Genomic DNA, 27,403 nt, shown 5'->3' on the forward strand with positions numbered 1-27,403 from the left:
AAAAAGGAGAACATAGTAATCCCTATGCTGCAAATGTGTTAGGGATGGGGTCTAATATGCAAGTGGCTGTCAAAATCTTCTTTTTTGCTTTTTGGGTATCTTCTTTTATACTCGCTGAAAATCAAGGTAAGGTGCCTATAAATTATTAATTATTATTAAAAAATATATATATTATGTATTTACTTTTGACATAACAGTTATTGACATTAAACTTAATTTTAAAGAAAATATCTGAAGACAAAATAAGACCCTAAAATGGTGTCAGAGTGCTGCAGTGAAACTGAGCAGAAATTGGAAAGCCATAGTAATGTTACATAGCAAAATAGCTAAACTTGATCTGAACAATTATTACAAATTACAGCTTTATATAAAAAGGTGCATTCAATACATTTCTGTGTCTATAACTGATATTTAAAGGGACTTAATGATTTTTACGCAGTCCAAATTTCATGGCAGATACTCCACATAGTCTATTCTTAATAATATATCAATTAAATTTAACAAGGAGCAAAACATATGATCATTAATAAGGTGAAGCTTTCTGTAACAAGACTGGATTTACTTTGTTTATTAGATGCTTAATCTTTCTAGGTCAAAATCTTCCTCAAGCAAGAAATGATTTGCAAATCTCACAAACCCCTATGTTATTCACAATAGAACACAGGAAACATATCAAATGTTTAAAATGAGTAAATGTACCATTTTAAGAAAAAAATAAGGTAAATTTTAATTTCATGGCTGCAACACGTCTCAAAAAAGTTGGGACAGGGCAACAAAACTCTGGAAAAGTAAGTGTTACTAAATAGAAACAGCTGGTGGAATATTTTGCAACTAATTAGGTTAATTGGCAATAGGTCAGTAACATGAAAAAAGTATATCTTAGAGAGGCATCTGGTCAAACCTCGGTGTGTTAACAGCAAGGCCGAAAATCACTTCTGACTGCACGTGATCTCCAATCCCTCAAACGTCACTGTCTTAAAAACCGTCATGAGTCTGTAATGGATATCCTCGTGGGTCTCAGGTTGGAGCTCATGTTTCTCTGGGCTACCTAACTGGACTCGTGCATTCAGAGTAATTTATATATTGCATTAATAAACTAGTAATATGGTCTTGGAGTTACAATTCCTATGGATTAACTTAGTTAATTTTACTGTGTATGATTAGATATTTTAGTGTAAAATAACAATTTTTATGAACTGTTGAAACAAAATTTCTTTGTTGTTACTGTTCCATAGATAACTATCCAAAAAGCAGTTTTTATAAACTTGCTACTTGTTGAATTGTTTGTATATAATACAATATAGGGCAACAAAAATTGTACATTTGTTTCTTGCAGAAATCAAATGTCTGCCACCTGAAATACCACATGGCTTTACGAACCCTGATAAGGAGTACAAAGAAAACAATATACTACAATATAGTTGTGAAAAAGGGTACAATCCCAGACCTGGAAATCCTAGGTGCACAAAATACGGCTGGAGTATAAAACCAGAATGTGAAAGTGGTACCCCAGTGTTTGATTTCTTGATGGTGTTAAATGAATATATGCAAATACCTTATACAGTGTACCCTAAAAAAAATTAATGGCTGTTTTGGAGATCTCTAAACTGCTCTCTGTTTTATTTCATTTTGGCATCAACAGTAATTACTTGTCTACTTGGATCACCCACAACTGGTGTTGTCAGCACAAAGCCAATAGGGAAAAATATATTTCTGGCTGGAGAATATGTGGAGATTATATGCTCAAAAAAATACTGGATTTTTGGAACAAAGCAAGTGTCACGAAATATTAAATGCCAAGAGGATGGGAAATGGGAATTCAGGCCAGTGTGTGAGGGTAAAAATACAAAGAAATGAAGACTGCTAAAATATTGTTGTCACCATAGTTATAGGATACAGTAATAAAAACAAATATTTTTTGCAGATACTACCTGTGAATATCCCAAAGGTGAACATCTGTTAAATAATCCGCCCAACTTCAAGCGGATTTATAAATCAGGGGAGAACACATGGTATAGATGTGAATATGGTTATCAATGTACAGCTGAAAGTATTACATGTACAGAGAACGGCTGGGAGCCAGAACCACGATGTATTGGTATGTATACATTTACAAAAAAAGTTTATTAACTTGTTTATAATGGGTGGGTAAGTATAAAATAATTTTTTTTTTTGCCTGTATTTCAGAAATTACTTGTCAAAAGCCAGAGATTGCACATGGAGAAGTGATGGGGATACAAAAGAATACTTATAATAGAAATGTAAAAATAGCGCTCAAGTGTAATCAAGGATATGAACCTGGAATATTTTTTGTCACCTGTAACCAAAATGGGGAATGGGACAACATGCGACAATGCACATGTAAGTATCGATTTATTATTATACAACAGTTAGTTTCTGTCCACTCATTTGATGGTTGAGCGGCATTCAAACAGTGCTTATATTTACTACAAATTCACTGGGATGTTTCACTGTTTCTAGCACTATGTTTGTCTGTGTTCACAACATAAAATTCCACTTCCTAGTTTGGAACAGTTACTACAGTAATTTGAGTGACATCATCAGCAGACATGTCAAACCATATTTTTCATGAATATAACTTTTGACTTAAAATATGAAAGCTTGTCAGACAAAGATGAAAAGGATGAAGGATGCCAATTTTATCAGAAGCACCTTAAGCGGGAATTTGCAAATCAATGTGAGCTAGTTAGCCAACTAGCCGATGTGCTACAAAGTGAGTGTGGCTTCTTTGGGATCTTTTTCTGCTAGCGGAGCAAAAAACAAACAGAACATTTGGCCATATTGTGTCCGAAATGTCACTTAATCTATATTAATTTAATAGGGTGGCTGTGGCTCAGGTGGTAGAGTGGCTTGTCCACTAATTGTAGGATTGGCGGTTTGATTCCTGGCCCACATGACTCCACATACCTAAGTGTCCTTGGGCAAGACACTGAACCCCAAGTTGCTCCCGATGGCAAGCTAACAGCTTGCATGGCAGCTCTGCTACCATTGCTGTGTGAGTGTATGTGTGAATGGGTGAATGAGACACAGTGTAAAGTGCTTTGGATAAAAGCACTATATAAGTGAAGACCATTTACCATTAATTTCTTGTTTTTAGAAGTGGTGTACAACCCCAATTACAAAAAAGTTGGGACGCTGTGTAAAATGTAAATAAATGTAAATAAAATCAGAATGCAATGATTTGCAAATCTCATAAATCCATATGTTATTCACAATAAAACACAGGAAACATATCAAATGTTTAAACACGTCTCAAAAAGTTGGGACGGGGTAACAAAACTCTGGAAAAGTAAGTGTTAGTAAATAGAAGCAGCTGGTGGAACATTTTGCAACTAATTAGGTTAATTGGCAACAGGCCAGTAACATGATTGGGTATAAAAAAGAATATCTTAGAGAGGCATCTGGTCAAATGTTGGTGCGTAAACGGCAAGGCCGAAAATCACTTCTTGAATGCACGTGATCTCCGATCCCTCAGACATCTCTGTCTTAAAAAGGCAATGAATGCCCCGTACAGTTGCGCAGCTGAAGAAATACATAATGGATGAATGGAGGTAAATTCTGCTTTCTAAACTTAACCAACTGGTGTCTTCAGTGTCCAAACGCTTAATAAATATTATTAAAAGAAAAGGTGATGTTACACAATGGTAAATAATCGACTGTCCCAACTTTTTAGAGTGTGTTGCAGTCATCAGATTTGAAATAAGTGTATATTTTCAAAAAATATTTTAAATTCACAAAGTAAAACATCAAATAATGTGTTAATAATGTGTTTTCAATATAGTACAGAGTGAATCGAATCTTCAAACGACTCTTTTTGTTTGTGTGTTTTTTGCATTTTCCATACTGTCCTAGCTTTTGTGGAATTAGGGATGTATAAAAGGTGCAAACATTCACTGATGCTCAAGACAGCTTTTGAACAGGATGATTGGTATAATTTGTTATTATTTTTTTAAAGGTCTATTTTTTTTTTCAATTTAGTACTGCCCTTCATAAACTATATAAGATATTTATATGTTTCCCAGAAGATGAAATAATAACACTTTACACCGATTATCCAGTTCAAAAGTTTACACCCTCTGGCTCTTAATTCATGTTGCTTTCTTCAGCATCCGTGAATGTTTGCACCTTTTGTAATAGTTGTGTATGAATCCCTCAATTTAGCAGAAATGCTAAAGTTTAATCAAATGATTAACATAAACGTTCACCTGCTAATTAAAGGAGGAACATTAGAAATCCCTTTAGTAAATAAAACAACATGTATTCAGTTATTATGGATACTCTTACTGAAATCAAATAGATTATGTCTCATTCGTTCACAAAATTTTATTTGTTTATATATGTATTAATGTGAGAAATGTAACATTTTAAATAAGTAAGGAATGAATTAATGAAAGAATGAATTTACTAACTTAATAATAAGCACTAGTAGATTAATTAAATGAATAATAATAATAATAATAATAATAATAATAATAATAATAATAATAATAATAATATACGTATATCATTTTTTGATACTATTAGAAAACATAATCTATTTAAATTCAATATGATTTTCCATAATGACTCAATATGTACTTTTTTTTTTTTTTTTAAATAAAGTGATTAAGGTTCATCCTTTTAAAGAGCAGGTACACATTTATGTTAATCATTTGATTAAACTTGCATTTCTGCTCTTAGGATATTTGACAAACTCATGATAGATTATAATTACATGGTGTGTTTTAATTAATTAATTACTTAATTAAATGATTAATTAATTAATTTTTTTGCCATTGATATTTTGCTGACTGTAGATGTAACCTTGTTGGTGATTTTTGTGTTTATTATAGTGGGTATAAACCTTAGATGCCGAGATCCTGAGCGAGAAATAAATGATGCGATTCGGAATGACCCAAATCTGAAGGCGTACTATGAGGAAGGTGGCAGTGTACAATACAAGTGTAAAGAAGGCTTCCACTTTCAGAATGGGAGCAAAGCCATGTGTTCTGCAGGAAAATGGAAGTACCCACAATGCATAAAATGTGAGTAGCAAACCATACTTGTTTAAAAACAAAGAAACAAAAACAAAAATCCCTTAAAATTCTTAGCAATATCCATAAACCGCTTCACACTTCACTGTAGCCTGTCCACTTCACACTTTACAGATTCTGGCATGATTTTCTGTTAACTGTAGAGACTATACAGTGAAACTTGTATGTCAGTAGTGGTAACTGGGTCATAACAGCCTCTGTCATGTTATGGGGGTGTGTCAGTGCCCATGGCATGGGTAACTTGGGTGCATATCTGTGAGGGCACCATTAATGCAGAAAGATATGCACACATTTTGGAGCAACATATGCTGCCATCTGGAATAGGACAACGCCAAACCACATTCTGCTCGGATTACAAGCGCATGGGTACGTGAGCAGAGAGTGTGGGTGCTAGCATGGCCTGCCTGCAGTCCTGACCTGTCTCTGATTGAGAATGTTTGGCGGATTATGAAGCGCAATGTAAGGCAACAAAGGCCCCATACAGTTGCGCAGCTGAAGAAATGCACAATGGATGAATGGGGAAAATTCTGCTGGCTAAACTTAAACAACTGGTGTCCACACTCAGTGTCCAAACGCTTAATAAATGTTATTAAAAGAAAAGGTGATGTTACACTTCACAAAGTGCATGGATGTCACTCTGGCTCTATTGTGACTCCAGGGCATCCGTTTACTAAACTACCTGGACGAATGATCAATTCTAGCATGATCCAGGGAACTGGCAGTTTAACATCGAGATGTTGTTCTTGCCCAAATGAAGAGCTTGGGGTTCAGGTTGAACCTCAGAAAAGTATGCTTTCTCCAATGCAGTGGACAACTTTTCTAGGGGTTATAAGGATTCTACTACGATGAGAGCATTTTTATCCCCAACATGCGTAGGGTCAATCCTATCAACATTGAGCAAGATAAAGCTGGATCTTGGCATCCCCTCCAGTCTCTACGAGAGACTGTTGGAGCTTATGGCAGCAGCAGCCAACGTCATACCGTTGGACCTATTGCACAGGAGACCGTTTCAGTGGTGGTTGAAAAGTTGGGGGCTTCGTCTAAGGATGAAACCTCTGAGAGTAATCAGTGTCATGCCTACGTGCTCTGAGAATTTGGAGGTGTCCCCGGTTTTTAGCCTTGGGTCACACTCTAGGGATGTCTCTGTATCGCAAGACGGTAATGACAGACATCTCGCTCACGGGCTGGGGCGTGGTCTTAGATGGCTGTCCAGCTCACGGCCTCTGGAGCGAATTGGCTAGAAATGCGGGCCATATTTCGCCAATAATGCAGTGGTGGTCTCATATATCGACCACCAGAGAGGATTATATTCACGCCCCCTGTTCAGGCAGGCACAACTAATTCTTCTCTGAGCAGAGGGAAAGTTTTGGTCAGTGAGAGCAACGTACATTCTTGGTACATCCTGGCTGAGGCCCAGGGATTGATGGCTCCATCCACAAGTGGTGGAGTCCATATGGCGGAGGTTTGGGCAAGCGGAAGTGGATGTGTTCACCTCAGACACACTGCACAACACACTGCCCCCTGTGGTTCACCCTCACACCTCCCGCAAGGGCAGCCTTGAGAAAAAAAAATGTCCATAAGCAAACCATCAGCGGTGTCATGTAGCAAGTAGCATCTTCAGCTAAGGATTTGTCTTAGAGAAGATTTGGATGTTCAACTCCCCACGTTTGCCTTAACAAAAAGACTCATGAGTTAAACTACATCTACAGCTCCACAATGTGAAAAAGGGGAGAGGCGTACTTACAACTGGGTTGAACAAACACTAGATGCAAAGTTGTATGGTTACTCACAACAGGTTCTGTGGCTCTATATACCAGCCATCATTCAACCACCCGCTAATGTTGCTGTTACTGAAAGCGACCTCCCCCAGCAACTCGCCACAACACACATGCCACCAGCTCCACCCTAAAACTGTACATAAGCATATTATCCTTGAGATGTTCACATCATTACACCATGAGCAAAACCTCAACGTACCTGAATGGAAAGAGGAATGGAAACAGAAATGCCAGGGAGCGAGGAACCCAGAATCACCAGGACATGTATACACCTGTCAAAATAAGGGTCCTTATATAATAGGGTAGCTCCCACCTCATTGGTCTGCCAAAGCCATACCCCAAACAGGGCTAATAGGATGGTTAATCACTTATCCTACCACATTATTGACCTGACTGTATCTATAAATCCCACATTTTCCTGTAATTTACAAAAAATGGCACAATAAATTTACACAATGAATTGAACTGTCAAATGGAAGAGTGTCTGTCTCTTATGCATTAAGCTACAGCTGGAGAACATTTATGCCATTACCATAAGGAAAATTTTTGTAAATATTGTTTTGGTAGAGATTAATGTTGGTGTTGTCAATGCTAATGAATGAGTCACTGATGTACTGGTAAAAGAGAGAATAAAATGGAGCCATAGATTTTATTCATCCAACATAGCAAAGAGTATTCCTCTTCAAAATCAGCACAAATTTTCCAAATGTCTGTAACCTACCTCTGCTTATCTCTTGCTAAATAAACAACTCTTTTCGGAAATCACATGGGGCCACATACTGGAATTTGCTGATCCTCTGGATGGGTCAATCAAAAGGATATTGACCTTTTATGTACATAGTTTTTGTGGCAGCTGTCCACAAAAAGCAAAAATAAATAAGTGCTCATATTTAAAAATAATTTTAAAATTACAATGTGAGCTTCAAAAATATCTTGGCAAAGTATATAAGAAGAATTTATATATTTTGTCAGAAAAATAAATAATTCATTTAAAATGTTAGGTGTTGTGGTACACAGCAGTGAAACTATCCCACTTTGTTGCAGCTCTCCAGAAAAAAAGTACATTGAATAATAAATGAATATATACATTATATATATATATATATATATATATATATATATATATATATATATATATATATATATAATATTTGCTATATTTTTATGTATTTACAATAAGAAACTATTTTTCTTAGCTACAATATTTCTCTAGTATACTTTTATCTTTCACAGAATGTGGATTGATCATTTTTGGCTGCAAATTGAAAGACCATCCCTTGTTGTCTTCATATATTGGCTTTCTTATTTAATTTAGATAACAGCAGCTAATTTACAATATTTGTCTAATAAGGGCATCTTTGGACATATTAAACATTTTGTGACCGAAAACATTTTTTTTATTTCACCTTTATTTTGCAACTTGCCCTTTATTCTCAACATATCTGCCTTGCACACAAGGACCTGAAATGTTCAGTATCACTTCTTAAAGAGACATATTTTATAATCATACACTTAAGCTGAGAATAACAAATACTTATTAAAATCAAATGATTCCACATTTTTTCTTTTATGGAACACTACTCCAAATGTGTAGAAAGAGCAGTGTCAGCTCTGATAAATGATTAACAGAGGACTATTACTGATCCATTGTCAAAAAGGAGAACATAGTAATCCCTATTCTGCAAATGTGTTAGGGATGGGGTCTAATATGCAAGTGGCTGTCAAAATCTTCTTTTTTGCTTTTGGGATATCTTCCTTTATGCTCACTGAAAATCAAGGTAAGGTGAATATAAATTTGAAAATTGTATTATGTATTTACTTTTGTCATAACAGTTATTGACATTAAAATTCATTTTAAAGAAAACATCTGAAGACAAAATAAGACCCTAAAATGGTGTCAGAGTGTTGCAGTGAAACTGAGCAGAAATTGGAAAGCCATAGTAATGTTACATAGCAAAATAGCTAAACTTGCTATGAACAATTATTACACATGACAGGTTTATATAAATAGGTGCATTCAATACATTTCTGTTTCTATAACTGATATTTACAGGGACTTAATGATTTTTACGCAGTCCAAATTTCATGGCAGATACTCCACATAGTCTATTCTTAAAAATATACATGAATTAAATTTAACAAGGAGCAAAACATATGATCATTAATAAGGTGAAGCTTTCTGTAGCAAGACTGGATTTACTTTGTTTATTAGCTGCTTAATCTTTCTAGGTCAAAATCTTCCTCAAGCAACAAATGATTTGCAAATCTCACAATATTGTGCAACAAAAATTGTGAATTTGCTTCTTGCACAAATCAAATGCCTGCCACCTGAAATACCACATGGATTTACTAACGCTGATAAGGAGTACAAAGAAAACAATATACTACAATATAGTTGTGAACAAGGGTACAATCCCAGACCTGGAAATCCTAGGTGCACAAAATACGGCTGGAGTATAAAACCAGAATGTGAAGGTGGTACCCCAGTGTTTGATTTCTTGATGGTGTTAAATGAATATATGCAAATACTTTATACAGTGTACCCTAAAAAAAATTAATGGCTGTTTTGCAGATCTCTAAACTGCTCTCTGTTTGATCTCATTTTGGCACCAACAGTAATTACTTGTCTACTTGGATCACCCACAACTGGTGTTGTCAGCACAAAGCCAATAGGGAAAAATATATTTCTGGCTGGAGAATATGTGGAGATTATATGCTCAAAAAAATACTGGATTTTTGGAACAAAGCAAGTGTCACGAAATATTAAATGCCAAGAGGATGGGAAATGGGAATTCAGGCCAGTGTGTGAGGGTAAAAATACAAAGAAATTAAGACTGCTAAAATATTGTTGTCACCATAGTTATAGGATACAGTAATGAAAACAAATATTTTTTGCAGATACTACCTGTGAATATCCCAAAGGCGAACATCTGTTAAATAATCCGCCCAACTTCAAGTGGATTTATAAATTAGGGGAGAACACATGGTATAGATGTGAATATGGTTATCAACGTACAGCTGAAAGTATTACATGTACAGAGAACGGCTGGGAGCCAGAACCACGATGTAGTGGTATGTATACATTTACAAAAAAAGTTTATTAACTTGTTTATAATGGGTGGGTAAGTATAAAATAATTTTTTTTTTTGCCTGTATTTCAGAAATTACTTGTCAAAAACCAGAGATTGCACATGGAGAAGTGATGGGGATACAAAAGAATACTTATAATAGAAATGTAAAAATAGTGCTCAAGTGTAATCAAGGATATGAACCTGGAATATTTTTTGTCACCTGTAACCAAAATGGGGAATGGGACAACATGCGACAATGCACATGTAAGTATCGATTTATTATTATACAACAGTTAGTTTCTGTCCACTCATTTGATGGTTGAGCGGCATTCAAACAGTGCTTATATTTACTACAAATTCACTGGGATGTTTCACTGTTTCTAGCACTATGTTTGTCTGTGTTCACAACATAAAATTCCACTTCCTAGTTTGGAACAGTTACTACAGTAATTTTAGTGACATCATCAGCAGACATGTCAAACCATATTTTTCATGAATATAACTTTTGACTTAAAATATGAAAGCTTGTCAGACAAAGATGAAAAGGATGAAGAATGCCAATTTTATCAGAAGCACCTTAAGCGGGAATTTGCAAATCAACGTGAGCTAGTTAGCCAACTAGCCAATGTGCTACAAAGTGAGTGTGGCTTCTTTGGGATCTTTTTCTGCTAGCGGAGCAAAAAACAAACAGAACATTTGGCCATATTGTGTCCGAAATGTCACTTAATCTATATTAATTTAATAGGGTGGCTGTGGCTCAGGTGGTACAGCGGGGTGTCCACTAATTGTAGGACTGGCGGTTTGATTCCTGGCCCACATGACTCCACATACCTAAGTGTCCTTGGGCAAGACACTGAATCCCAAGTTGCTCCCGATGTCAAGCTAACAGCTTGCATGGCAGCTCTGCTACCATTGCTGTGTGAATGGGTGAATGAGACACAGTGTAAAGTGCTTTGGATAAAAGCACTATATAAGTGAAGTCCATTTATCATTAATTTCTTGTTTTTAGAACTGGTGTACAACCCCAATTACAAAAAAGTTGGGACGCTGTGTAAAATGTAAATAAATGTAAATAAAATCAGAATGCAATGATTTGCAAATCTCATAAATCCATATGTTATTCACAATAAAACACAGGAAACATATCAAATGTTTAAACACGTCTCAAAAAGTTGGGACGGGGTAACAAAACTCTGGAAAAGTAAGTGTTAGTAAATAGAAGCAGCTGGTGGAACATTTTGCAACTAATTAGGTTAATTGGCAACAGGCCAGTAACATGATTGGGTATAAAAAAGAATATCTTAGAGAGGCATCTGGTCAAATGTTGGTGCGTAAACGGCAAGGCCGAAAATCACTTCTGAATGCACGTGATCTCCAATCCCTCAGACATCTCTGTCTTAAAAAGGCAATGAATGCCCCGTACAGTTGCATAGCTGAAGAAATACATAATGGATGAATGGGGGAAAATTCTGCTTGCTAAACTTAACCAACTGGTGTCTTCAGTGTCCAAACGCTTAATGAATGTTATTAAAAGAAAAGGTGATGTTACACAATGGTAAATAATCGACTGTCCCAACCTTTTTGGAGTTTGTTGCAGTCATCAGATTTGAAATGAGTGTATATTTTCAAAAATAAATTAAATTCACAAAGTAAAACATCGAATAATGTGTTAATAATGTGTTTTCAATATAGTACAGAGTGAATTGAATCTTCAACCGACTCTTTTTGTTTGGGTGTTTTTTTGCAGTTTCCATATTGTCCTAGCTTTTGTGGAATTAGGGATGTACAAAAGGTGCAAACATTCACTGATGCACAAGACAGCTTTTGAACAGGATGATTGGTGTAATTTGTTATTATTTTCTTTAAAGGTCTATTTTTTTTTTTTTTTCAATTTAGTACTGCCCTTCATAAGCTATATAAGATATTTACATGTTTCCCAGAAGATGAAATAATAACACTTTACACCGATTATCCAGTTCAAAAGTTTACACCCTCTGGCTCTTAACGTATCATGTTGCTTTCTTCAGCATCAGTGAATGTTTGCACCTTTTGTAATAGTTGTGTATGAATCCCTCAATTTAGCAGAAATGCTAAAGTTTAATCAAATGATTAACATAAATGTTCACCTGCTAATTAAAGGAGGAACATTAGAAATCCCTTTAGTAAATAAAACAACACGTATTCAGTTATTATGGATACTCTTACTGAAATCAAATAGATTATGTCTCATTCATTCACAAAATTTTACTTGTTTATATATGTATTAATGTGAGAAATGTAACATTTTAAATAAGTAAGGAATGAATTAATGAAAGAATGAATTTACTAACTTAATAATAAGCACTAGTAGATTAATTAAATGAATAATAATAATAATAATAATAATAATAATAATAATAATAATAATATAGGTATGTCATTTTGTGATACTATTAGAAAACATAATCTATTTAAATTCAATATGATTTTCCATAATGACTCAATATGTACTTTTTTTTTTTTTTAAATAAAGTGATTTTTAAGGTTCATCCTTTTAAAGAGCAGGTACACATTTATGTTAATCATTTGATTAAACTTGCATTTCTGCTAGTAGGATATTTGACAAACTCATGATAGATTATAATTACATGGTGTGTTTTAATTAATTAATTACTTAATTAAATTATTAATTAATTCATTTATTGCCATTGATATTTTGCTGACTGTAGATGTAACCTTGTTGGTGATTTTTGTGTTTATTATAGTGGGTATCAACCTTAGATGCCGAGATCCTGAGCGAGAAATAAATGATGCGATTCGGAATGACCCAAATCTGAAGGCGTACTATGAGGAAGGTGGCGGTGTACAATACAAGTGTAGAGAAGACTTCTACTTTCAGAATGGGAGCAAAGCCATGTGTTCTGCAGGAAAATGGAAGTACCCACAATGCATAAAATGTGAGTAGCAAACCATACTTGTTTAAAAACAAAGAAACAAAATGATTTTCTGTTAACTGTAGAGACTATACAGTGAAACTTGTATGTCAGCAGTGGTAACTGGGTCATAACAGCCTCTGTCATGTTATGGGGGTGTGTCAGTGCCCATGGCATGGGTAACTTGGGTGCATATCTGTGAGGTCACCATTAATGCAGAAAGATATGCACACATTTTGGAGCAACATATGCTGCCATCTGGAATAGGACAACGCCAAACCACATTCTGCTCGGATTACAAGCGCATGGGTACGTGAGCAGAGAGTGTGGGTGCTAGCATGGCCTGCCTGCAGTCCTGACCTGTCTCTGATTGAGAATGTTTGGCGGATTATGAAGCGCAATATAAGGCAACAAAGGCCCCATACAGTTGCGCAGCTGAAGAAATACACAATGGATGAATGGGGAAAATTCTGCTGGCTAAACTTAACCAACTAGTGTCTTCACTCAGTGTCCAAACGCTTAATAAATGTTATTAAAAGAAAAGGTGATGTTACACTTCACAAAGTGCATGGATGTCACTCTGGCTCCATTGTGATTCCAGGGCATCCGTTTACTAAACTACCTGGATAAATGATTAATTCTAGCATGATCCAGGGAACTGGCAGTTTAACATCGAGATGTTGCTCTTGGTCAAATGAAGCGCTTGGGGTTCAGGTTGAACCTCAGAAAAGTATGCTTTATCCAATGCAGTGGACAACTTTTCTAGGGGTTATAAGGATTCCACTACGATGAGGGCATTTTTATCCACAACATGCGTAGGGTCAATCCTATCAACATTGAGCAAGATAAAGCTGGATCTTGGCATCCCCTCCAGTCTCTACGAGAGACTGTTGGAGCTTATGGCAGCAGCAGCCAACGTCATACCGTTGGACCTATTGCACAGGAGACCGTTTCAGTGGTGGCTGAAAAGTTGGGGGCTTCGTCTGAGGATGAAACCTCTGAGAGTAATCAGTGTCATGCCTACGTGCTCTGAGAATTTGGAGGTTTCCCCGGTTTTTAGCCTTGGGTCACACTCTAGGGATGTCTCTGTATCGCAAGACGGTAATGACAGACACCTCGCTCACGGGCTGGGGCGTGGTCTTAGATGGCTGTCCAGCTCACGGTCTCTGGAGCGAATTGGCGGGCCATATTTCGCAATAACGCAGTGGTGGTCTCATATATCGACCACCAGGGAGGATTATATTCACGCCCCCTGTTCAGGCAGGCACAACCAATTCTTCTCTGAGCAGAGGGAAAGTTTTGGTCAGTGAGAGCAACGTACATTCTGGGTACATCCTGGCTGAGGCCCAGGGATTGATGGCTCCATTCACAAGTGGTGGAGTCCATATGGCGGAGGTTTGGGCAAGCGGAAGTGGATGTGTTCACCTCAGACACACTGCACAACACACTGCCCCCTGTGGTTCACCCTCACTCCTCCCGCAAGGGCAGCCTTGCGAAAAAAAAAAATGTCCATAAGCAAACCATCAGCGGTGTCGTGTAGCAAGTAGCATCTTCAGCTAAGGATTTGTCTTAGAGAAGATTTGGATGTTCAACTCCCCACGTTTACCTTAACAAAAAGACTCATGAGTTAAACTACATCTACAGCTCCACAATGTGAAAAAGGGGAGAGGCGTACTTACAACTGGGTTGAACAAACACTAGATGCAAAGTTGTATGGTTACTCACAACAGGTTCTGTGGCTCTATATACCAGCCATCATTCAACCACCCGCTAATGTTGCTGTTACTGAAAGCGACCTCCCCCAGCAACTCGCCACAACACACATGCCACCAGCTCCACCCTAAAACTGTACATAAGCATATTATCCTTGAGATGTTCACATCATTACACCATGAGCAAAACCTCAACGTACCTGAATGGGAAGAGGAATGGAAACAGAAATGCCAGGGAGCGAGGAACCCAGAATCACCAGGACATGTATACACCTGTCAAAATAAGGGTCCTTATATAATAGGGTAGCTCCCACCTCATTGGTCTGCCAAAGCCATACCCCAAACAGGGCTAATAGGATGGTTAATCACTTATCCTACCTCATTATGGACCTGACTGTATCTATAAATCCCACATTGTTTTCGGAGCACCACCTGGAAATCCAGCAGTTCTGCAACTATAATCTGCTGTAAGCTACATCAGCATGTCGCATTTGGATCAGGCCAGAGCATATCACTACATCGCCTTTGTACATCGCCTAATTTACACGCCTCTACAATGTTACTCTTAGTAAACTCTGACTGACAAAGGCAGTTACTGACATTAGCTCATACGTGAAACACTACCGTTGAAAACCTATTCTTGCCTAAGGCCCTAATACTACCTGCTATGTTTGGTGCTCTGGCTCCTGTAATGCACCTAACTAAAGCTGCTGGTGCCCCTAAAAGCCTAGCGCAATTTCAGTGAAACTGCTTTGTGACAATGTTCTTAAAATTGCTTTAAAAAATAAAGTATAATTGAATTGAATTGAACAGCAGAAACTGAACATCAGAAAATGAGTGACAAGTGCAGAAGTAAACCATCAGGATGGATCAGGCAGATCAGTAGGGCAACAGGAGCCACAGCAGTAGACTAATATGCAGGGCCCAGTTTTTATAGAAGGAAGCAATGCTGAATTATGTGAACTTTCTACTCAGTATGTTAAAAGTCTAACGATTTTTTTTTTTCTGTAATTTACAAAAAATGGCACAATAAATTTACACAATGAATTGAACTGTCAAATGGAAGAGTGTCTGTCTCTTATGCATTAAGCTATAGCTGGAGAACATTTATGCCATTACCATAAGGAAAATTTTTGTAAATATTGTTCTTGTAGAGATTAATGTTGGTGTTGTCAATGCTGATTAATGAATGAGTCACTGATGTACTGGTAAAAGAGAGAATAAAATGGAGCCATAGATTTTATTCATCCAACATAGCAAAGAGTATTCCTCTTCAAAATCAGCACAAATTTTCCAAATGTCTGTAACCTACCTCTGCTTATCCCTTGCTAAATAAACAACTCTTTTTGGAAATTACATGGGGCCACTTACTGGATTTTGCTGATCCTCTGGCTATAGGCCAATCAAAAGGATATTGACCTTTTGTGTACATAGTTTTTGTGGCAGCTGTCCACAAAAAGCAAAAATAAATAAGTGCTCATATTTAAAAAATAATTTTAAAATTACAATGTGAGCTTCAAAAATATCTCGGCAAAGTATATAATAAGAATTTATATATTTTGTCAGAAAAATAAATAATTTATTTAAATGTTAGGTGTTCTGGTACACAGCAGTGAAACTATCCCACTTTGTTGCAGCTCTCCGGAAAAATATAGTACATTGAATTTAATAAATGAATATAAACATATGTGTGTATATATATATATATATATATATATATATATATATATATATATATATATATATATATATATATATATATATATATATATAGTGAAATATTTCATACCTTTTTTGTTTTCATCTTGATGATTATGGCTTACAGCTCATGGAAATAAAAAAATATTAGAATAAAGAATTTATAATACAGAAATGTCGACCTTCTGAAAAGTATGTTAATTTATGCACTCGATAGTTGGTAAGAGCCTTAATCCTTTTGCACAAATTACTGCATCAGTGCAGCGTGGCATGGAGGCAATCAGCCTGTGGCACTGCTCTGGAAGCCCACGTTGCTTTGATAGCGGACTTCAGCTCGACTATATTGTTGGGTCTGGTGTCTCTCATAGATTCTCTATGGGGTTCAGGTCAGGCACGTGGGCTGGCCAATCAAGCACAGTAATAACATGGTCAGTAAACCAGTTCCTAGTAGTTTTGGCACTGTGTGCAGGTGCCAAGTCCTGCAGGAAAAGAAAATCAGCATATCCATAAATCTTATCAGCAGCTGGAAGCATGAAGTGCTCTAAAATCTCCTGGTAGACGCTGCATCGACTCTCGAGTCTTGAGAAAACACAGTGGACCAACACCAGCAGATGACATGGCACCCCAAATCATCACTGACTGTGGAAACTTCACACTGGACTTCAAGCAACTTGGATTCTGTGCCTCTCCACTCTTCCTCCAGACTCTGGGACCTTGATTTCCAAATTAAATGCAAAATTTACTTTTACTTTTACTTTTTCACATTTAATTACATCTTCCAAATGATTGTGGTTGTGTGTACTGAACGAGACTGAGAGATTAAAGGCTCAGGAAACCTTCACAGGTGTTTAGAGTTAATTAACTGATTAGAGTCTTCTCAGGTCCACATTTCTGTATTATAAATTCTTTATTCTAATATTTTAAGATACTGGATTTTTGATTTCCATGAGCTCTAAGCCATAATCATCAAGATAAAAACAAAACAAAAAAAAAAGGCTTGCAATATTTCACTTTATGTGTAATGAATCTAGAATATACAGTGGGGGAAATAAGTATTGAATGCGTCATCATTTTTTTCAATAAATATATGTCCAATGAGGCTATTCACATGAAATGTGAAACAATTTCACCAGACTTTGGTATTAACTCAAGAAATCCACACATATAAAGAAATCCAAACATTAAAGTCCATGAATGAAGTCATGTGTAAGAAAGAGAAAAAAAGTATTGAACACACTAACTGAAATGTATTTAATACTTGATGGAGAAGCCTTTGTTTGTAATGACAGCTTCAAGATGCTTCCTGTATGAAGAAATTAATCGACCGCAGTATTCAGGTGTGATTTTGGCACATTCTTCTAAACATATTGTCTTTAAATCTTTTTCAATTGGATTCGAGTCAGGTGATTGACTGGCCCATTCTAACCCCTTTTTTCTCTGAAACCAATTGAGGGTTACCTTTACTGTATGCTTTGGATCATTGTCCTGCTGGAAGCTCCACCCACGTCTCATCTTCATCATTCTGGTGGATGGCAGCAGATTCTTCTCAAGAATCTCCCAGTAAAGGGTTCAATTCATCATTCCTTTAATTATATGAAGTCTACCAGTACCATGCGATGAAAAACAGCCCCACACCATGATGCTTCCACCTCCACATTTCTTGAGTTTGATTTCTGGAGTTAATACTGATGTCTGGTGAAAATTTTATGTGAATAACCTCATTGGAAATATATTTACTGAAAAAGTTCAGTACTTATTTCCCCCACTGTATGAAAGGTCCACTGTTTGAATTAAATTACGGGAAAAAAAAGAACCTTTTCAAGTTGTTGGTAGTGGTAGCTCAGTGGTTAAGATGTTGGACTACTGCTTGGAAGATAGTGAGTTCAAATCCCAGTGCTGTCAAGCAGTGACTGCTGGGCCCTTGAGTGAGGGCTTTAACCCTCAACTGCTCAATTGTATAAAAGAGATAGGGATAAAGTCATGCTGGGTAAGGGCAGTTACCAAATATAATAATTGCATTGCTGTTGATTCTTTTTGTTAACTTTTGTGTATATAACTAACTTTTGTTTTTCATTTAAAATTTGTTTTTGAAAGCCTTAAATACTGATCGGGAAGGAAAAAATGAGACAGTCCAAAGTGAAGAATCTTTTTTGCATGAAAATGTCACAGCTGGACAAACCAGACTACAGTCCAAAGGTAAAAATACTTCTACCAAATTTATTATGAAAGGATAAAACAAAAATTCTCCTTCTTTTTCTTCTTCACAAACCTATATATAATGAGGCAGATCAAACTCTATGTACTAGAGATATGAATCATTGTCTTGTAGTACTCTTTTCTGCTACTTGTAGTTACTCTGCTACTTGTAGTACTCTTTTCTGCTAGGTGTTTATGCTTTTCTCCCTTTTTTGTGTTTATGCTCCACTTGGATAACTTTATTACATGTTTCAGCGCTTCCACAAAATCACATTAGTGACCCACCTTTCTACATAGTAACTTATCAAATTTACCATGCAATTATGTCACAATGTAGCAATGTCATGTGAAAAGGTTGGAGACAAATGCAATCGCAGTTAAAGCTTTTAATGAGAGTCAGGCAGACAAATCCAAAACGTGAGGCAATCTCAATATCCAGAAACAGGTAGGGTCGGGCAGCCTACAACCAACATAAACTAGGCTAGGCAAGGAGCAGAATGAGAAACAAAGAACAGGATCTAAATCCAGGAACCACAGCTAAACACAGAAACAATACATTGCCTAGAACAAAGACACACAGGTTTTAAATATGCAAACTAATTAAAAAGGGAATCAAGAACAGCTGATGACAATGATGACATAATGTGATGACTACCAGTAACAATACAGAGGCGGAGACAGCACAGCACCCAAAACAAACACACATGAAACAGCAAACTGAAATAAATGTCAAAAACCCAGAAGTGCGTGCTGTCGCGCTTCTGGTTGCTGAGCCTGCTGCTCGCTCCGGCACACAAGCAACCGGGAACAGTCCACTACAACAGTGACTGCATTTAGATTGCAAAAAAATTATTGATACCATAGCAGATAATAGCCATTTTAAAATATAAACAGTCAGGTCCATAAATATTTGGACATTGATATTATTATTATTTTAGATGTCTATCACAGCATATAGGACATAAAATTAAATAATCAATATGAGCTCTTTTAGCTTTAATTTGAACTTGTTAATTCATTTTAAGGGACCAAAATTAACTGGATAAGTGGTTGCTCATCTGTTCCACAGGCAAGTGTGTACTGTTCCCTCATTATCTCACTTACAATTACGCAGATAAAAGGCCTAGAGTTGGTAAAGTCTAAAGAGCTGTCATTGGCAGTAAAGCAAGCCATTGTTAGGCTGAAAAATCAAAACAAACCTATCAAAGAGATAGCAAAAACATTAGGTGTGGCCAAATCAACTACTTGGTACATTCTTAAAAAGAAAGAACACACTGGTGAGCTCAGGAAAACCAAAATGCCAAGAAGGCAACAGCAACAACAACAAAAAAACTATGATTGATGACAAAAAAAAACCTTCAAAACAGTTGGCCAGAATAGTAACACACTCCAGAAGGGAGGCAACAATCAAGAGAAGACTTTAGTTCAAAAAAAAAAATAAAAAATTTAAAAAAAAAATTAGACGGTTTACCAGAAGATGTAAACTACAGCTTTAAAAAAAAAAAAAAAAAAAAAAAAACAGGAAGACCAGTTCAAAGTTTGCAAAGAATTATCTAAACAAATAAATAATAATAATAAAAAAGCCTGTATAGTTTCTGAACATCATATGGCCAGATCAGACAAAGATCAACTTGTGCCAGAATGATGGGATGAGAAAAGTATGGAGAAGGGAAGGAACTGCTCATGAACTGAAGCATAGCACCTCATCTTATGGCATGGGTGTGTATTGTTGCCAGTGGAGCTGGTTCCCTTGTATTTAGGGATGATGTGACTGCTGACAAAAGCAGCAAGATGAAATATGTGCTATATTCTGAAGTGTATAGTGCTATATTATCCTTGAGCATGTGGTGATATCTATGTGTTCCAGACTTCAGGCAGTAGTTGACTGCACCGGATGAAGAATAAACAATGTTACATTTATGATTGTTAGTTTGTCCAATTACCAGTTTGTTACACATGCCAAGTTCTTCAAAAGATGAAGGGACCTAATTTAATTTGGATTTAAATACCCTCAAATTAAAGCTCAAAGTCTGCACTTTGAGCTCATGTTCATTATTTCATTTCAACTGTTTTTCATTTATGGACCTGACTGTATTATTATATTACAATAAGTTACCAAGGCATCTGACAGGGTTAACATTAAGCTTTCATCTAAGCCATCTAAAATTTTTAAACAATTATCTGTGAAATGATGTGTACAGTCAAAATATTTCCCTCCACTAATTACTTGGTTCAAGATATTAAATATTCCTCTTGAAGAACGTAGGTCCTCCCACAATAATATAATATGCAAAGTAACATACAAAACCTGCTTTTGCAAACAAGACCTGGAATTATTTTTATAAAACGAATTGCTCTAGAGAAGACTCTGAGAACCTCTGCTATGACCAGCCCCAAACTGTTGCCACAAAGTTGTAAGCACACAATTGTGTGGAATGTCTTTGTATGCTGTCGGATTAAGATCCTGTGCACAAAGCGAGGTTGACATGGAAGACATGGTTTGCCAAGGCTGACATGGAAGAACTCGAGTGCCTGGAGCACTGATCTCTGACTGTGCAACTCGGTGTTAATGCCTATGGTTTTGGAATGGGCACATATAGGTGTGATGGTCAGGTGTCCACATGCTTTTGGCCATATACTGTAACTTTACTGAACTTCTGAAACAGGGCCCTCATTTATAAAAACACTCATATGCCTAAATCTGTCATTTATAAAACAAGGATTTCACATGAAAACATACCAGTGATAGTTTTACCCATATCAAGAAGCAATCTAATATTTTATCACATTTAATTCAGTTTTTTGGGTGTTTGTTATATTTCTTAAATATCAGAAAAGTTTGCTGGACATGCTATCAGAATTTGGTAGTGTGCCCAACAAACAGAGGTTGGACTGCAGTATTGTTGCGAGTAATATTTAAATGCCCCTATGATTTTCTGATAGTATTTTCTTTTAACTTCTTTCTCTTGCTTGTTTCACAGAGGTTACTTGCACAGAAGGAGAACTCCAAAATGTAAAAATTGTTTATGGATTTCCAGGAGTTTCCCCACCATTTAAACCTAGACATTCTTTGAACTTCCAATGTACCAACCCTGGTTGGACTATGACAGGACAATCATCAATTACATGCAGAGAAGATGGAACATGGAGTAGTCCATACCCTACATGTTCAGGTGAAATCCTGCTTTTTTTTGTCTCCCTTAATCAAATGCAAAATATCTAAAACATTCATTAAATAAAAATACTTCAAATGTAATGTTCTTAATATATATTTTTGTTTGTGTTAACAGGCTGTGGCCCTCCACCACACATTGAATTTGCAGATTTAACTACTTTACAAAAATCCTACTATATAAATGGAGAACGAGTTGAATACCGCTGCCAACAGTATTACACTATATGGTCACTATATGGTCAGCCCTTTAAGACCTGTGCACAAGGAACATGGAACGGATCTGTTAAATGTTTAAGTAAGTACAGCTTACTTAAGAGATGATTAGTTGTGGCTCCATGAATTTTCCACTTGCATACTATCGAACCAATTGTACTGACAGGGATGTTGCTATGGCTCTGGGGACACAGGAAGGAGTTTCACATTTGGGAGTGCTGGAATTTTAAACAGCATGTACTATGGCATTCTGTTAACATAGAGTGTGTGCTGATTACAATCAGCTGCTCGATTGAGTTCTTAAATCAGAAAGTGTTGATTAATTTTCTGTAACAGTATGGATCTGAATATTTACAACTGTGACAAATGTTTACATTAACGCATTCATTCTGATATGTTATGAGTTCACAGAGAGAAGCGCCACATAATCTAAACTTAGTCCTAAAAAAAGCATATAATTGTTGATGTGGTGAAGTTTTATTTTAGGAGACCTTTATTTAACATTTATTGAAGGAGTTTTAATTGTAGGCACTTTGTAAAAGTTTCCTGACACTGGAGTTTCTGTTATCACTCACCAGCTGCTTTTTCCCCTTCTATTGAAGTTAATGAGAACATTAAAAAAAAAAAAAGAAAAAAAAAAAGGGCATGTCATGTTACTGAAAGAAAAAAGGAAAGAAACCAGAAAGTGCAAACTCCTTGGTCCTGAAGACGAGTCTCGTGAACATTCCAGAACATTAAAATAGCTAAATAAAGTAAAATAGTTTAATAATGTCGTCCCTGAGAACTTATGGAAGCTCCTTCACCTTTACCATGATTGCTACTTCCATGAAATCTTTCAAACCAATGTCAACATCTTTCATATTAATACCAGGTGCAATTTGCACAAGAATATTTTTGCCATATCTATATCTATAACTTTTGTCTATTTTAATGTCTGAATTCTCTTTCCCTATCAATTTTAGTTTTTAAACATATATTTGTTTACGCTTATAAATAGGCAATTCTTTTTTTGTTTAGACAATGTGTTTGAATTTTAAATTAATATACAGTGCCTTGCAAAAAAGTATTCAACCTAAAAGTCATCAGATTCATCTGGATTACAAATGACACTTACCCAGATTGTTCCAGCCAGTATATTTGAACCGCAGCAGTCGCAACTCCAACTTGTAAAATCAATAGAAAACACGCACTCATCTTAAAATTTCAACTCATCAACCTGAGGTAGTTTCTCAACTACAAGTTCCTTCTCAGTTTACAGAGTGATGTCAAATCAATATAGCTGTGCATGGCATTAGACCTAAACAACAGCAGTGCTCACCTTTAAATGAATTATGCTGTATATACATTTGCTTTATCAGTCAAAACACAGACATATCTGTTTGTTAAACTTAAAACATTAATAATACAGTTAGTTGTTTGTGGACCAAACAGTTAGCTGGCCAGTTTGTTACTAACAAAAAACATGGAGGCATCTGTGTTTTTTTTTGTTTGTTTTTTTTGTTTTTTTTGTTTTTTTTGTTTTTTTTGTTTTGTTTTTGTTTGTTTTTTTTAAACACTTTGTCCAGCGAAAAAACTGAAAAAGACTGGTGAATTACCACTAAGGCTATGGTAACTTAAACACTCTTTAGAACCATGGTGAGCAGAACAGCATCCCAGAACACAACACATCAACCTTGAAGCGTATGGGCCACAGCAGAAGGCCACAGTGGGTCTCTTGAATCTTGATTTCTACTGAGACATACAGATGGTAATGTCATACAGTAATGACATACAGATGGACCCAAGCTACCTTGTGTTAACAGTTCAGGCTGCTGGTGGTAGTGTAATGTGAGGAATGTTTTCCTGGCACAGGAAACCAAGCATGGTTTGAATGCCACAACCTATATGAGTATTGTTGCTGACCATTTTTGACCAGTATTGATGCAGTTCTTTATGGCCTCAATATACCATCTAATTTTGGCTACTTCCAGCATGAGTTGTGCCTTGTCACAAAACACAAATCCTCTCAAACTGGTTCCATAATAATGAAAATGAACACCTTTGCCATGTAGTAGAACAAGAAACTCAAAGCATGACTGTGAGCTGTGAAAGCTGACAAACAAACAACAATTATGTGATGCAATCATGGACCAAAAACTCAAAGTAATGTTTCCAACACATTGTGCAATACATGCCACAAATCCCAATTAAGTCCAATTGAGCTGCAGATTGTAACAAAATAAGGAAAAAGTTGTGTGAATATTTATGCAAGGCAACATATACATATTGTAATGATAGTTCAGATGTATTGTTGATGTAAAAAAAAAAATAAAGTTTCATATTGAACTCTATTTCAGAACCCTGCATTGTGACCATAGAAGATATGGATGCCAACAACATAAGGCAATATTATGGGCAAAAAAGAAAAATGTACTCACAGCATGGAGATCACCTTAGCTTTACATGCCAGTCTGGAAAACGACCAATGAATAAGGTGGCCTTCCGTCAACAGTGCAGAGATGGAGAAATGCATTTGCCACTTTGCATGTAAAGTAGATCAGGTTACTACTAAACTATAACTGAAGGGGTATGTTTGTAACCCCAATTTGAGTTCATTTTAAATTACTATTGTTAGTTTGGTTTAATGTCTTTTAAAGTAGATGCATTTTCATTGTCACATAGAAAATATTCATAGTATCTCAGTGTCACTTCTATAAAGGAAGTATCAAGTAAATCATATAATGTATTCTTAAAACAATGTTTTAGAATGTCCAGAATGATTGAGGTTGTTGGGAATTGGAATAGATATGGAGATGTAATCATGTGACCTTATGTGACAAAGTACAAATTTAATTGCTTACCAATTTTCAGTCCCCTGTCAAATTATCTAACTGAATAAACTTTATACCTTGTCAAATACATATTGTGTACCCTTGATAATTAATCTGTGAAGACCATGCACAACAGCACCATCAATGATGCTACGAAAAATACACAGAAGCTAGGCTGGGGCTGATTTCTTCCTAGCCTATAAATTCATGTGGCTCATCAGTGCAAGTTCCTAATCTGCCACTAACCACTAGTAGGCGCCACCACTTCCTGACTCTTATTGGAAGAAAGGAGAAAGGCAAATGTAACTCCACTGAGAGCCCCTGGTATAAAAGCCCCCAAGGGACGGACTCTCTCCCTCTTGTCCTGTACCGTAGTGAACAGACAAAAAGGAGACACCCTCTGAAGAAACACCTTAGTGAAAAAGAAAATATTAGTCTTTGTGTGCACTTGGGCCCTATTTGCAGCAACACTAGAGTAATGCATGAAGCAGCAGGACCCTTCTGTGCGCTTCAAATCAAGATTTTAATTTTTCCTTGGGACTAACGGAAAAAAATCACACCGAGATGCACCACTGCACAGATTGCAAATCACGTCTGCCTGACGTCTATTACCTTGGACCACGTGAGCCGACCAACCAGATTTCCTGGGATGTGCATAAACAAGAGTAACTCAAAGTGAGACTGAGTATCTGGGCATTTTCTATTTCTAGTAAAGTAATTTTTATTTTATAACCTGAATTTGACTTCATTGTATGCTGTTTCTTATGACTCTTGTACCCTGGTTTCTTACACCCTCCTTCAGTTGTAGGTTTTTATTTATCAGGGCATAAATAACAATTGTGTGGAATTAACCAACTTCTATAAACAAACAAATAACCTCAGGTGACAACAAAAAACACCAGATTTCAATATGTAGTCATTTCCCCCCCATAAACTAAACCCACATTCAGAAAACAGTTGGGGAAAAATAAGTACACCCTTCCTAATTCCATAAGTGTTAAGAGAATAATTAGCAGCCAGGTGATTAACTAATCAAGAAGTGTGACTACCTTTATAAAAGCAGAAATTTTGGTAGTTTGGTGTTCTAGGGCACTCCAGAGCATGTCTAAAAACTGCCAAGAAGAAAGGATACCAACCATGACCTCTGAAGCAATTGTTGCTTCTCATCTTTCCTGGAAGGGTTATAAGTCAATATCCAAACAATTTGAAATTCACCATTGTACAGTGATAATGATTGCTTTCAAATGGAGTGATTTCAAGACAGTTGCCAATCTTCCCAGGAGTGAATCATGTGGCATACAAGCCCCTGTAAGCGCATTAAATATGTATGTTCATGGCCTCAAAATCAGAAAAAGACCAAAAAAGTATGGCTCTCTCCAAAAAGAATGGCAGCATGAATTAGGTTTGCAAAATTGTATATGAAAAAAATCCCACAACAGTTCTAGAACAATATTCTGAGGACTGATAAGACCAAAGGTGGAGATGTTTGGTTATCATCTTTTGTGAAAACCAAACAGAATTTCACCACAAACACCTCACACCAACTGTCAGCATGGTGGAGGAGGGTTGATGACTTAGGCTTGTTTTGCAGCCACAGGCCCTGGGAAAATTGTTGTCATTGAACTAACATTTTATACCAGAATATTCTTGAGACAATGTGAGGCAGCTGTCCAGCAGCTTAAGCAGAGCTGAAATTGAGTCATGCAACAGGACAACGATCCCAAGCACACCAGCAAATTGACATCTGAATGTAAAGAAGGTGATGGAATGGCCAAGTCAAAGAGATGCTGTGGCAGGATCTTAAGAGAGCTATGCATAAATGAATGCCCTCAAACATCAATTAACTGAAGCAATGCTGTAAAGAGAAGTGGGCAAAAATTTCCCCAAAACATAATGAGAGACTGACAAACTCCTACAGAAAACATTTGCTACATGTGATTCTATTTGGTGTGCCATGCCTCAGTCAAAAGGAGTTTCCTGACAACCTCAGAAAAAGAGTTATCAGTGTTCACCAGACTAAGAGTTTGGTCTCTACTAATCCACTGAGAGGCAGATGATATAGAAATGGAGGAAATTCAGCACCACTGTTACTCTCCCAAGGAATGGCTAGCCAGCAAAAACCAGTCCATGGGTGTGGCAAATAATATTATGGGAAGTGAAAACAGTGTGCAGATAGTAAGAAGGAAGCCACTACTCTCTCAATAATAATAATAATAAAAAAGAACACTGCTGCCCATCTGGAGTTTGCCCAAGACAGCGTGGATAAGCCAGGAGCATATTGGAAGAATGTTTTGTGGACAGATGAATCCAAAAGAGAACTTTTTGGTTTAAATGAAAAGCATTATGTTTGTCGAAAACCAAACCATGCATTCCAACATCAGAACCTCATCCCAGCTGTGAAGCATGGAAGTGGCAGTATCAAGGTTTGGGGCTGCTGTGCTGCTTTAGGTCTAGGACAGCTTGCAATTATTGATGGATGAATTAATTCTGTATAGTACTCACAAATTCTACAGCAGAATGTCAGGGTAACTGTATGTAAACTAAAGCTTAACTGTTAGTGGGTCATGCAGCAAGACAACACACAAGTAAATCTATAAATAAATGTTTAAAGGAGAAGAAAGTTAGTATTTTGGAATGGCCAAGTTAAAAGTCCAAACCTTAACCCAATATAAATCTTGTGGAAGGACCTAAAAAAAAAAAAAAAAAAAAGAACAGATTTCAAGGAAGCCCACCAACATCAAGTTGAAGCAGTTATGTAAAGAGGAATGGGTCAAAACTCCTCCA

General features: G+C 36.5%; 1 protein-coding gene across 3 annotated transcripts; it reads left to right on the top strand.

Annotated features, from left to right (window-relative positions):
• LOC128613634 (coagulation factor XIII B chain) lies at window positions 1-27,331 on the top strand. 3 transcript variants are annotated; one of them, XM_053634569.1, is made up of 14 exons: window positions 1-126; window positions 1,337-1,504; window positions 1,643-1,837; window positions 1,925-2,098; window positions 2,188-2,361; window positions 4,854-5,045; window positions 9,449-9,643; window positions 9,731-9,904; window positions 9,994-10,167; window positions 12,648-12,839; window positions 18,320-18,421; window positions 21,403-21,594; window positions 21,712-21,891; window positions 24,146-27,331. In XM_053634569.1, the coding sequence occupies exons 1-14, from the start codon at window positions 45-47 to the stop codon at window positions 24,337-24,339; spliced, it is 2,388 nt and encodes a 795-aa protein (XP_053490544.1). In that variant the 5' UTR covers window positions 1-44; the 3' UTR covers window positions 24,340-27,331. The 3 variants fall into 3 exon arrangements, with proteins under 3 accessions (XP_053490544.1, XP_053490546.1, XP_053490545.1); XM_053634570.1 differs by lacking the exon at window positions 1,337-1,504 and having other exon boundaries at window positions 30-126; XM_053634571.1 differs by lacking the exons at window positions 9,449-9,643; window positions 9,731-9,904; window positions 9,994-10,167.
• The last annotated feature ends 72 nt before the right edge of the window (window positions 27,332-27,403 follow it).

This window comes from Ictalurus furcatus, chromosome 10 (genome assembly GCF_023375685.1).
Source record: "Ictalurus furcatus strain D&B chromosome 10, Billie_1.0, whole genome shotgun sequence".
Lineage (NCBI taxonomy): Eukaryota > Metazoa > Chordata > Actinopteri > Siluriformes > Ictaluridae > Ictalurus > Ictalurus furcatus.